At 42.8% G+C, this 12904-nt stretch overlaps 1 protein-coding gene across 46 annotated transcripts in view; it reads left to right on the forward strand.

Annotated features, from left to right (window-relative positions):
• Nucleotides 1-12904, forward strand: part of CELF4 (CUGBP Elav-like family member 4) — a 735309-nt gene that overhangs the window by 603078 nt on the left and 119327 nt on the right. For 12 of the 46 annotated variants that reach the window (XM_072858793.1, XM_072858804.1, XM_072858828.1 and 9 more), the window contains exon 4: nucleotides 6056-6082. The exons of the other annotated variants lie outside the window; for them this stretch is intronic. In XM_072858793.1, the coding sequence (XP_072714894.1) occupies nucleotides 6056-6082 (27 nt within the window). The remainder of the gene's footprint in view (nucleotides 1-6055; nucleotides 6083-12904) is intronic. 46 annotated transcript variants of the gene reach the window in all.

Raw genomic sequence — 12904 nt, forward strand, 5'->3', positions numbered from 1 at the left:
TACCCTCTGTATGTATATACTATACCATATATATGCTGGACAGTATATTTATTTATATTTGTCTTAGAAGTACAAAGTGACATTAAAAGAAGGTAAATATTACTAAATTGTCTCTGAAGATGTTTGACAATGCCAATATTAGGCTGACTAGGCAAATTTAATTCTGCTCAATTGTATTTCTGTTTCCTGATTTCATGACTCACTTTTTAGTTGCATAATCACATGGGGTTTTTTGAGGGCTACTAGATTTGAGAGTACAAAAGCCAAAGCTGGAGTGAATCAACTTGGTGTGCTCATTCTGAAGAGCACAGGCATCTCAGGTTGTGCTGGACACCCTCTCCCAAATAAAAACAGCAATCATCAGTTTTCAAAATTACACTATTATTGGTGCCTTGTAGGCTGCAGTACATCAGCATAACAACCTCTGCAGGTCTAGGGACCATGATCAGCTGGATGGGCTTGGGCATATATTTGCCTCCTTTGCACCAGGCTGTTTGTTGCTACTTAAGGATTTGGCTGGGTGTTTTGAATGCTGATCATATTTGCAGGTTTCTTAAGCGTATCAGGGAAAGGGAGTGAAAAACTATACTTCATAATATATAGGACCTAAAAGCTGAAGACATACTGCAGTATTAGTTTTGGTGTAAACTTGTGAGAAGTAGGAATGTTGCATTTATGTTTCTTGATGAAACTCTGTTTCCTGCAATATTTGCTGCATTACAGTTAATGGAATTTATGAGAACGGCTTGTAATTCTCCAAAACTGCCTGGTGCAGTCATTTCAGCTAGCGCAATGTGAATTATGCAATAAGCCATCGCCTTAATTAAAACAAATTGCGTTTACTGTATCAGTCCATACTATAAATCACTCCCTAGGGCCCCTCTTCAAGGTTTGCGCTTGGCCTGTTCTTGAGAAATGTTGACAGCAGCCTCCATTACCAAAAACATTTTTGAGCATTTTGTTCTAATATCCTTCTCTAGGATCCAGCCTTTGAGCTTACTACCCTGATATAGAAAACAAATCTTATCCAAAAAGCAAGACAGAAATCACATGAAAAAGACAGAATACCTCATTTCCCTTTTCTCTCCTGGTTTTGCAGTGTGCACTTTGGTAGACTGTGGTAGTGGAAGACGAAGTTTATTAATTGCAATAACGATAATAATAAAAGCCAAAAAAAGAAACCTGCAGACTAATTGTTTTCATCCAAAGTTAGGAGGCACATGGGATTCCTCACACTCCCTACTATAATTAGACTGAACAACAAGACAACCAGATTATTAGTCCTTTGTGTAGCTCCAGTTTAATAAAGAGAATGACCATTGGGTATTTATATTCATTTGAGCTCAAAGCAGCTTAAAATGAAGCGTTAAATACAGCATATCATACTGCAGGATGAAGTAACTCGCCTTTTAAAGAGAAACTGTCATCTTATTTGTGACCTCTGATGTGCGGGGAAAGATTTTTGCTTCATTCAGTTTGGATCTGGCTGCTGAGATCATTCAGCTCTACCTAATATTTAAGCGAGTGTGTTTGCTCAGGTTTCCTGGCATTGAAAATTAAAATAAAGTAGTTAAGTACTTTGCTCAAAAGGAGTATAGTTAAGAGTTCCCTGAATTAAAATATTAGACTCAAAGTGGTGATTTCTGGTTTTAGTTGTATTAGAGAGATACTATTGCAAGTCTGGAGGAGATGCTGTTTAAGACAGTCCTGCACGGGTTAAAATGCACAGGGGAATCCTAGCAGAAGGCTAACGCAAATTTAAAAAGCTCACCCAAGCATTCATGGTCCCTTTTGCAGCAGTTGCTTAACTCCCGCTAATTTTGGGGATCCTGTAGGTGGAGCTGCTTTTGTAAAATTTATGAGGGAAGTGAACCATTTATACCTAAAACTATTTGGCAACTCCAGTTACTTTGAAATTGCTGAAACCTCATCATGAACAATTGGGTCATTGAACATAAAATCAGACCCTAGAGCCTGATTGGAAAGCCATTAAAGCCAATGAAAAGGCACCCACTGGCCAGAGCCAACACTGGAGCAGATCCACAGAGAATAACCTAAACCGAATCTGTCTCCATATTTATTTTACTCTTGATATATACCTAAAAGAAGCCCAGGTAGATTTGCAGTGGCCATAACAATATCTACCCATTTGTTGTGAAGATTATTTCAATTTACATCAAAGCAGGTGTCCATCTAGCCCAGCAGCCTCACTCTAATGGTGTTTAGGTCTTCAGATGAAAGCCTCTGTCACACAAACAAGCAAACATATCCAAAGAACAAGTTTAAGCACTGAGAAGGAAACAAGACAATATGCATTTTCTTTCCCTGAAAAGGAAAGTAGACACAATTGGAAACAGCATATGCCCAGACTGTGACTACTGTTCTTCAGCCAAAATAAAGTCTGAAAATAATTGGCATCAACAAGTATTGTCAAGGACCAGCTGGAACACACATGTACTGAAAAGTGAGCGAATACCTTCAGAACAGTGGATAAATACCTTAGTTGCATTTGGCTATTTATTTGTTGAGTGGCTATAACTGTTTGGTTTTTGAATTCAAAAGACATTTATTGATGCTGTAGTGAAGGCCCACTGCACAAAGCTCAGGAAACTCAAAATGCTGAAGCCAGAAAAATAGGTCCTTCAACCTCCAATAGCCATAAGTACATTTTCCATCTCTTACTATTAGGATTGCACTGTATCATCTGAGTGGTTTACAATTTCTCTTTGTGTTTAATTTTTTTCTTTGCCCAAATTTAATCACAATAAACAGGTGTCTCATGAAGCCTGCCTTCACTGTGCTTTTTTGTGTTATAGGAGGCTGAAAGTACATGCCTACTTTTTCTTTTTAATGATCAAAAATATATTTTTTTGTATTTTTCTTTGTTTTTTTCCCCTAAGTTTTGATAACTCCAAAATAGCTGTGAAGATTATCTTCCAACTTTCTAAATAAATTCTCTGCTGGCCTGTGAATAAGAAAGCGTGAGAAAATTTCAACCCCCAAAGGTAATTTTGGGGAAAAGTTATAAACCACTGAAAACAGCAGCTTATAATGAAAGTGTCATCTCAGCCATAAAAGGTACCTCAATGCACTGAACAGGCACTGTAAAACATGATTGAAAGGGAGTTTAGAGATATTGCTAATGGCTCCGACATAAGGCACGTAGCTATAAAAGATGAAAAGATGCATGGCTAAAACTGCCCACTGCAAATCTTTGAAGAGCATCTAACTACCCAGGCATGCCAGAGATGCGCGATTGCTAACAGAACTGGTCATGCAAATCTGCTCAGACAGAGAGACCTTCAAACACTTCATGCTTTTACTTCCTCGGAAAGTGATGCAGTTGTTCAGCGGAGAGACAGCTCGTGTCCCCAGGCTCATGTTGGGGGCACTGTCTGGCATTTGAACGATGGGGATGGCCGACAGTGAGGCAGGACTATGGTGCTCAGCCTCTAGCTCTTGAGGAATAACACGGCCTGTGGTTAGAAACTTCCAATGTCTCTTTCTGTCTCAGCAACTGACTTTCCAGGTTACAATAGTTTTGTGCCATTTTCATGAAATCGTGTAATTTTGGTAGGAGTGGACCTCTGGAAGGCATGCAGTCCAGCTTCCTGCTCACAGCAGGCAAACTTCAAAGTTAGTTTTGAAGTAGTTCTGCTATTCTGATTTAAGGCAGGTGATCTAAAGTTTAATTAATATGTGCAAAATACTTCGACAAGCTGAAAGTCATTTCATGGACTTTCAGAGTTTGCATTTGGCCATGATTACTTTACAACATGGTCCTTATGATATCTGTAGTGAAATGGGTGTTGGTCTGTGTTGAGATTCAGTCAGGAGGGCTGCTTGGTTAAATTTATCCTACCCTTCGGGGAGTAAATTCTGACTAGGAGCTATATTTTGAATATCTGTAGGTCAAGGTTATATATGACCATGACTATGCATTTTATTTAGGCAATTTCAAAAAGTGGATTGCAAGGTAGAGCAGTGTTGAAGACTATGAAGAAGAATTTTTTTTTTAATCACTGGTTAACAGCTGAAATAATAAGAATAAGGAGAGCTGTGTTTTGGGGAAAAGCTACTCTCTTACTTCAATGCAAAGTTTCTGCCTAAGACTCCTCTGTTTCTTTTTCTGATTGACTCCATGTTAGAGATATGAAAAACAATACATACATCTAAGCCTGACTTTGGAAAACCCTTCCTATATACAAGCTTGCCCAAACTTGAAAATGTGGAGAATTTCCCAAAGTGTCCAAATGTTGATGAGTATATTTCTGCATATTTTCCCAAGGACTATCAAAGCTAAGGATCAAAGTTCCAGCCATTTGCTTGGTGTTTATTAGCAACTTCAAGGACTCAAAAAATGTAAGTCAGACCTAAAGATGTCATGAGATTTTACTTATTTAATAATAGATTTGAGGTTCCTTTATTTGTCTCCTGCTGAGCCTTTAGCTTGAACTTGGGTCACTTTCAAACTTTGGTACACTACTGAGGTCTAGAAAACTGGAGATTTATTAAACAAGAAAGAAAAGAAATCTCAAGTGTGCACATGACAGCAGAGGGCAAGACCTCAAACAGCTTGAAATTGCTGTGAAAGTCCTGATGACTGGTTTCTAAGCCCTGTCATTGCCACAGCCCTCTAGCAGGCACTACCCCTCATAGCTGGTTGCGTTCCTCATGGGAGGCTGCAGAGCATGCAGCCTTTCCCCAGGGCCAAGTGGTGAGTGTCTCAGGGAAGATGCTAGCTTGACTTTTTTTTAGAACAATTTCATATAAATTCTTTAAAGACAAAACGAAATGAAGAAGACCGACTAAATACAAAACTAATTATCTCTACTTTTGAAACAATTTCTGAGTTTATCTTAGCTCCCCATCTTTGCAGTTAGCATCTCCTCCTCTTCCTCTCTCTCTTGGGGGAGGATGGTGCTTATCATGGAAGGTGATCTCACTATTTCCTTCCAGCATAGTGAGGGAGGTGGAGGAGTAGGGCAGGGAGAAGACTCTTGCTTCAGTAACAAGAGCACCTCTGAATAACTATGGAAGGGCTTTCATTTTTCAGGTGATGGTGTGCTTCTTCGGTTGTGCTGGGTGCTTCTGAGAGCCCTTCCAGGATAAAAGACTATCGTAAGGCTGAGTGTGCCTTGGCGTGAGCATGCCTATCAAGGGGTGCTCAGCTGTTAGGCGTCACCTACCGCCCTCCCAGCTACTTCCCATCTCCTCTGCAGCAGCAAGAGGTGCTTGGGGCAGGGCAAACTAGCTTCTGCCCAGCTCCACACCAGGAGCCTGATGAACCTGGACTGGGAAAGCTTCACCCAAGGGTTGGAGCAGGATAACTGGGAAATGCTACTTTTCTGCAGACCTTGGGAGAATGCTCTTCACTGTGGTAGGGTCACCTCCTCTCCAGCCCCAGGGCTGAGCTGTTCACAGAGGTGACCTCATCATTGCAACAGCCATGCTGCACCAAGTTATCCACAGTTACCAGGGTGGAGGACATGGAGGTGAGAAACAATCTGCCTTTCCAACATTGCTTCCTCTCAGTGATGCCCTTCACCCCTTGGTGCTGTCCCCAAGTCCTTCTGCTGGGAGAACTCACTGCAAAGGTGTGGGGATGGATTTTGCAAGTATGCAACTGTTTTGTGTCAGTATGACCAGTGTGAAGGGGTAGTGATGCACTTTGAGTGCACTCTGTGCTCCCCCATCAGACAAGGGAGGGTAGCAGAACCACTAAGTGCTTGCCAGGTTCTTGGAGGTGCTTAGGAGAAACAGGCAGCTCAGTGCAACTCTTTTTTTCTATGTGTTAAGGCTCAAAAGGAAACCCACGCATCCTCCTTGAAAGCCTCCTCTGCAAACCCGTGTGTCTCTCTAATTGAAACAGGGCAGGGCCTGAAACCATAGGAGTCCACAGCTGCTATTTCTATTGTACATGTCTGAGTCAAGGTGAAGAGAAAAGTCAGCAAAGTATCCCACAGGGTGAATCCTCCATGTGCCAAGAAAGCTGACTCCACATTAAAGGTGAGAGCCAGAGCTTGCAAAGCAGCAGTGGCCTGGGAAGACAGAGGCCTCGATTCCCTCCAGCAGCCTCCAAGTGTTATTCCCATTAACATTGGCACTAGCCATCACCCTGAATACCCCATGCACCAAAGGACGAGTGAGAGAGAGCAGGAGGGAGGAAGGTAATAAAGTTGTCAGGCTGTAGGCAAGGCTACAGCCCCTGAGGACTGGCAGGGACTGTGTCATTTAGAGATACATCCTGGGACGTATTTTAAGGGCAGATCTGAGACACTCAGGATAGGGTGGGTTTGCTGATCTTGCAGAGACTTCATCTTGGGTCAGTCTTCAGTTCGCACTGCCAGATAATCAGGGCTCTGTATTTCTCTTCTCCTTCATCTGCATTACCAGGGGAAGAAAAGCTCTATGTGGCACAAAGACTTTTGAGATGGCAGAGCCACTTACATTAACTGCCCACACGTGACAAATTTCAGCACTCAGTGATTGCTTCTAACCCTGCAGCTGATGTCTAGTTCACAAGATATCTGCCCTGCATGCCACCATGGGTCAAAAACATTTTCAGGCCCCTTCCAGCAAAAAAAATCTGTTCTCAAAGAGCACAACTCCCAGTTAGACAGTTCCATGGGGAGACAGAGGGGAGTATCGCTTTTGCACTGGACCTCTGCTTTGGCGTTGAAAGAGCAGCACTTAAATAAACCCCAAAGCAGCAGACAGGACCATGTGTTTCTCCCGCAAACAAGTCTGCAAGCCACACAGAAATCAAAAGGATCCTTGTTACCAAAGACAAGATCCGACCTCTTTTAAGAGCAGTGTGGCCTTTCTGCAGAAAGTTTAGCAACTGATGCAGAATCGACAAGTGAGTCATTCCTCCTTTCCTTCTTTTTCTCCTCTTCCTCCTGCCTTGGCATCGAAGTGTGTTGAGAAAGCGAGACATCTGGAAGACGTCTCCTGGATCACTGCTGCTCCTGCAGCATCTTGTCTGCCTTCAGGCTCTGGCATCAAGTAGTGATCAGCCTCCTTCCCCTAGCCCCCTGCCCTGGAGTGTCAGTTTTTAGACGTGACCTTCCACCTCTTCACAGCTCCCTGTGTCTCTGAAATGTCCAGAGGTCAGCCCCTCACCACCTCCACAAGGAGACCTGTTATGGAGATTCCTGCCTCGCATCAGCCCCATTTCATGTCCCTGTCATCTCCCATCATGTTACCGAACTGAAGGGGATACTAGGAGTTTAGATAGTGTCCTCTGCTGTGACATGGACTCATCATTTCACTATTTGTTGGGGAATGGCAGCTGTGCGCTGCTTGTGGAAAGGTAGCCTTGACTGACTAGCTAAAAATCAGAGGTGACCTAGCTGTACAACCTACTGCTCAGGAACAATGTGACAAACTTCATCTTTCTTCACTGCCAGCCTCTAAGGTTAGAGAGGGCCATTACCTGTCATGGTGGGGAGGAGAGAGACAGGTCTATGGAAGTGTCTGTCTGTGCATGTGGAGGGGGGGAGATGAGTGGGCATGCTACTTCTTTCTTTCCTACTTCGTTATATTGATTTTCAGTGGCTTGCACGCTTGGAATGCAATAAGGGAGCAATTCCCTTCTATGCTGGCTAGTAAACATTGCCTGTAACTTTATTCTGGGTCAGGAAAGTCAGCACTTAAAATTAAAAGTGGTTTCAGAGGAGGAAAGCCATATTTTAGGAAATTCCAGCTGGGGGTTCCTTGCCACCGTACTTAATTTTAGAATCCAGTGTGTCATGTCATGTCTTTAAAAAAGCTTTTTATGCCTTTAAAAAAGCATTTAACTGATATATATTCTCATCTGCTCTTTACTTGCAATATTTCAAGAAGAAAGTATTTTTTAAAAATCAGTTCCTTCACTGTCTGAATTTACAGCAGAGGCCACAGACTATAAAGCGGAAGGAGTTGAAATTAAGCCCAGGGGAGTGAGAAGTGCACTAGAGAGAAAGGCTCGTATGCCAGGTGCTTAAACACATGCATAGTTTAAATCCTGTGCTGTCTCCCTGAAGCCAATGGAGCTGCTCTTGTATTTAAGACTAACACACTTGGCTTAAGTGCTGGGACCTTAATCTCTAAAAGAAGTGTATAATGCTGGGGTACAGACTGTGATGCCTGTAAGCTGCTCCAGGTCCAAGGTATGACCTGCTATGGCAGTTCCTTTCCTCTGTGCAGACCTCCCATGCTCAGGTCTTGGAAAGCCAAAAGGGTTCCCTGAGATAGGAAAACATCTGTCCCAGACAGTCAGTTTGAGGACTGAGTGCCCTTGCTGACATGTGGCTTCCAGATGTGGATCCAAGCCAGGATCCGGGTGCTTGGGATGAGCCTTTTGCTGAGGAAGTTTCATCCAGCAAAGGTTCATTCTTTGCGTGCTGGGGGTTTTAGCTTGAAAGTTTCCTTCTTGTGGAGCAGGCACTCACAGCAGGTGTTTCACATGTAGTTAGACATCAGCACTGAAAACATGGCGCATTACTTTTTAGATGGATAGACAGGTATTTTACAGAACTCTGCTCCTGGCACTGTAAAAGCAAAGTTCCGTTGGAAAACACCCAGTGTAGGAAGCAGGACCAGTGGCGTGGGGTGCTACTGTACGGGGTGCCACCTGCTTTGCCAAAGCAAGCCCATGCCAGCACCCCCAGTCCCCTATTTCCATCCTGTCCTGCTGCAAAAACGTCCCTGCAAATCCCCTCTCCGCTCCGCTGTGTATCCGCCTGCCCGGCAGCAGGGCTGTCACAGCTTTGTCAGGTCTCGGGGACATCTGTGGCTGGAAACCCCGCTGGGGAGATGAAGGAAGCCTGGACAGTTTACGAGATGGCAGGAGGCAAAGTACATCTACCTGGCCCTGAACTCTGACATGTGGCCTCCCTGCTCCTCGCCTGACATTTACAAACAGTGACAAGCCCCGTCACCTGCCACCCGATGTGACCACCCCAAAAGCTGGGAAAGCCAGATGTGCTATTAACAACTCCAGCTTCCCAAAAGAAAGCCCCAGAGACTTACGACAAGGAACTGCCGTGACTCAGGCCAAATGCATTTGTGTTAGGAAACCTCCGTGGCTGGCTCCCTAGGTGAAATAGTCTGATGAAAGTGGAAAGGCACACAGACAGACAAAGGGAAAGACAGATGGTGCTGGTTTCTTATCCCAGCTCTCCTCCTTCTCCCTTCTCTTCCTATGACAGAAGAAACCCCCGGCTGAGGGACCCTCAACTCTGGGAGCAGCATGAGCTACTGCAATTCCTTGCACGATCCCTGGCCATGGCTCCCTGCATGCTGCTTTTCCTGCTTTCCCCTGGCCCGTCTCCTGTAACCACGACAAGGACCCATGCAAGCACAGACATCAGCACAAGCAGATCATCTGAGCACCTCCCCGGGGTCCCAGCCTGCTGGGTCTAATTTGCTTTCGGTACTCAAATTGCTATTGCCTGCTGATAAATCACAAACTGGAATTTAGGAGCTAGAGAAGGTTGGGTGTTGCCTTCACTAGGAAAGAAAATCTGTAGATTTGCAAATCTTTGCCATCAGCAAAAGACCTTCTAAATCCCCCAGATTTCATGATTCCCAAACAATTCTCACAGAGTAGCTACTTTCAGGACACAACATTTTTCCAGGTGCTGCTGTTACTCAAGTCTCCATATAAGCACTCATGCAACAAGCAACGCTTTCAAACAATGGTCTATTGATTACTTGCTTCGTTAACAATGATGCAATTCCCTGGAGAGGTTTATTACTCTTGTTTTGTATTATTTTGTGCCTTATGATTTGGTCATTAATGGGCATGCTTGCGTTTTATTTCATTGTGACTGACTTTCCTGGGAGGAATTCTCAATGCAGTCCAAAAATGTTCATGAATAAATGTCTACTGGCAGGAGGTATAAGTGTGTTGCAGGGCTGTATGGATGTTTCCATCCTGATGATGCAGCAGTAAATCAATTAAAACCATGATTGATTGTAAAATTGGGGCAAACTTGCTTTTGTCTCTGGATTTCACATTACCTAAGTTAGGCTGTATGAATCTTACCATATATTACTCATGCAGTGATTGTCTTGCTGGTATCTACAGTGAAGAACTGCTATGCACACAGCTAAGGCAAGAGCAAGGGCTAAACCCAGCCCCGGCATATCCTGCAGCTCTGCTCCCACGCAGAGCACAGAGCCCTTGTCCCACTGGTGATTTGACTCCTTTTGGCAACATTTGACTAGAATTCCCTTTACCAGAGGATAAAATAAATCGAAAGGGCTCTCTACACAGATACATTCATTCAGATTAAGGTATAGTGTACATTTAACATGGAATAGCTTTTCTTAATTAATTCCCTCTCTGGGTGCTTTTTTTTCAGTCAGACTGCTGTAGCCCAAATTAGATTAATCAACTTTGGATATTCTTGATAGCTATTACTTTCTCTTATTATTAAGCATTATTAATATTAGTTATTAGAAACTAATGATTCCAGAATAACTCCCCACATTTACTTATATCCCAAAGTCTCCAGTGGCATACAATGGCCAGCCTGCTCTGATTTCAGTGAAAGCCCCTGTGACCCATTTAAAGAGGTTGCCAACAGCACTGGGTTGTTCGTACTGAGCAGATGTAATAATTTCAGTTTTAAAATCAGTTTAAAAATCTTCTGTCTTAATCTTCTGTCAGTTTAAAAATCTTCTGTAGTTAAAGTAAACCTCTTTGTAACAAGACTGTATCCAGAAGCCACTGCTCAGCACACAGTGGTGCAGGGGAAATGTGGTGCAAAGAGTCAGAGATCCTGAAAAGACGCAAGCTAAGGACAGAAGACTGCATCCCTGTCTCCCACATACCCATCCAGGGCTTCATCCAAACATTGACAGAAATGTCGATGTAAGTCCTTCTGTGGGCTCTGAGTGCAGACCAGGAGAACTGCACTGTGCCATCCCAAGGATCCTGCTGCATCTCCATGTGTGCAAGTCTGCAGACACAGGCTCAAAAACAATGTACGTGACTGTGTGCTTGAATATAGATTTACAGAGACAGTGTGCATAAATCTAGATAATTTATACAGTGCCACAAATACAAACAACAACTGCCACCCCTCTCCCTTCACAAACTCATATATACAAATGCACCTCAAGTATAAATAATGCAATGACAAAGTGAGCTGCATTTGTATGGACATCATTGGTATCAGCAGTTAGGAATAATAGTCGTCTAATTGTAGTCTTTCATTGTGTGCTATGTCAAAGCGTGGGTGAGTAATTGCAATCATCAAAACCCTTTCAGAGTGTGTGCAAAGCCCCGACCCCCATCACCTGCCATCAAGCCAATCTGATCCACCACACACGCGCACTTACTGGGCAGATGAATTAGCTAGATGGGCTGTTGTCTTTTTATTATTATTATTTTCTCTTTTGTTTTGTGTTTTCCTTCCCTCAAGGTTGTGTCTGGATTGTGAAGGGTTGTTAGACTTTTTTTTATCATTATTGTTATTCTTATTTTTTGACGTGTGTGTGATCGTTTTTTTGGGTGAGATAATTTAGACGACAGACATCAACAATTATACAAAATAATATGGTAACCAGCAACTGAAAAAAAATAAATTGATTCTCATGGGCTGCTGAGTGTTACAATTTGAATGTCTTTCTATTAAAATCCTTGTAATAGACACAGGGAGAAAGCAGGGAGGAGGTGAGAGAGAAAGAGGGAAATCAGTTCTTTTTCAAATATTACTCATATGATGGAAGAGAAGATATTTTCAGAATGCAAGTGGGACTGATTTCCATTAGCATAATCCCATTTCTAGTATTATTTTATTAATATAAACATCTTGGCTCTGGGAATGCCTCCTGGATCATATGTAGCTACTGTATTTTGCATTGGGTTTAGGGGAAAATCAAGGAGAGCACTAAAAAAAAAATTGAACCTATTTGTTATATTCATTCTGAATTGCAAACTGTACAGTACCTGAGTGGAGCAGCAGATTTGATTATCAAATACAATTAAGGCCTGTTTTTGTCGATGTGGAGTACCGTGCAAGTGCATATTGTAAATATCTGTCTAGAAGACAGCAACAGCACAATCACGTGGGCTACATACTCTGTCTTGCTGCTGGAGAGGACTTGCAGTGATTTCCTCTGGTTCAGCATCCCACAGTAAGGCAACCATCTCAGTGCTGTAACAAGTATTACAGAGACCACACCATCTTGTTCAAGGAGCACATAGGTTCACAGGTAGATACCTGCTTTAAACCTTTATAGGGTCTCAGCTCTGAGTTTTCTTGTGTCTGCCTTTGATAGATCATATCTATTTATTAGTAGTATATAGTACCTTCAGAGGCTCAGCAGGGTATGTCCTTTTTGCTGCAAGCATCTTCTATTGCTCAAGGACATGTGTGGTTTTCACGGCTGGCAAACACGAGATTGGATGGGACGTGTGTGTTCACTCAAAATTCTGCAATAAGACAATTTAGAGGTCTGTAATTAAACTCTCCCAGGAAGTAGTAGAAGCCCTATTTCGTGCGCGAAATTCAAGTAAAGGGCAATTTCATAGAATCATACAATCATTTAGGTTGGAAAAGACCTTTAAGATCATTGAGTCCAACTGTATTTATACAATTTATACAAGGTTCAAGGAAGAAAGTCCTTACTATGAATTTTCTTAGATTGTGGATGAGGGCCCCAAGGGGAGGAGGTGTAACTTGCTATTTGGACTACTTAAAATGAGGATAGGCAAAATGTTTTTGAACATTCAGTGGGGACATGTCCCAAGTCGTTAGAGGGCCACATAACCTAAGAAGTCTTTTTCATTTCTGATTACTGTAAGTCATCTTCATAGTGCTGTCTGACACTACTGTCCTCACCCTGCTCACTTCGAACTTGCTTCTGTCTCTGGATGAAACAAATTCAGGTATACCAAAATGCACAT

Source organism: Ciconia boyciana, chromosome 4, assembly GCF_034638445.1.
Source record: "Ciconia boyciana chromosome 4, ASM3463844v1, whole genome shotgun sequence".
Lineage (NCBI taxonomy): Eukaryota > Metazoa > Chordata > Aves > Ciconiiformes > Ciconiidae > Ciconia > Ciconia boyciana.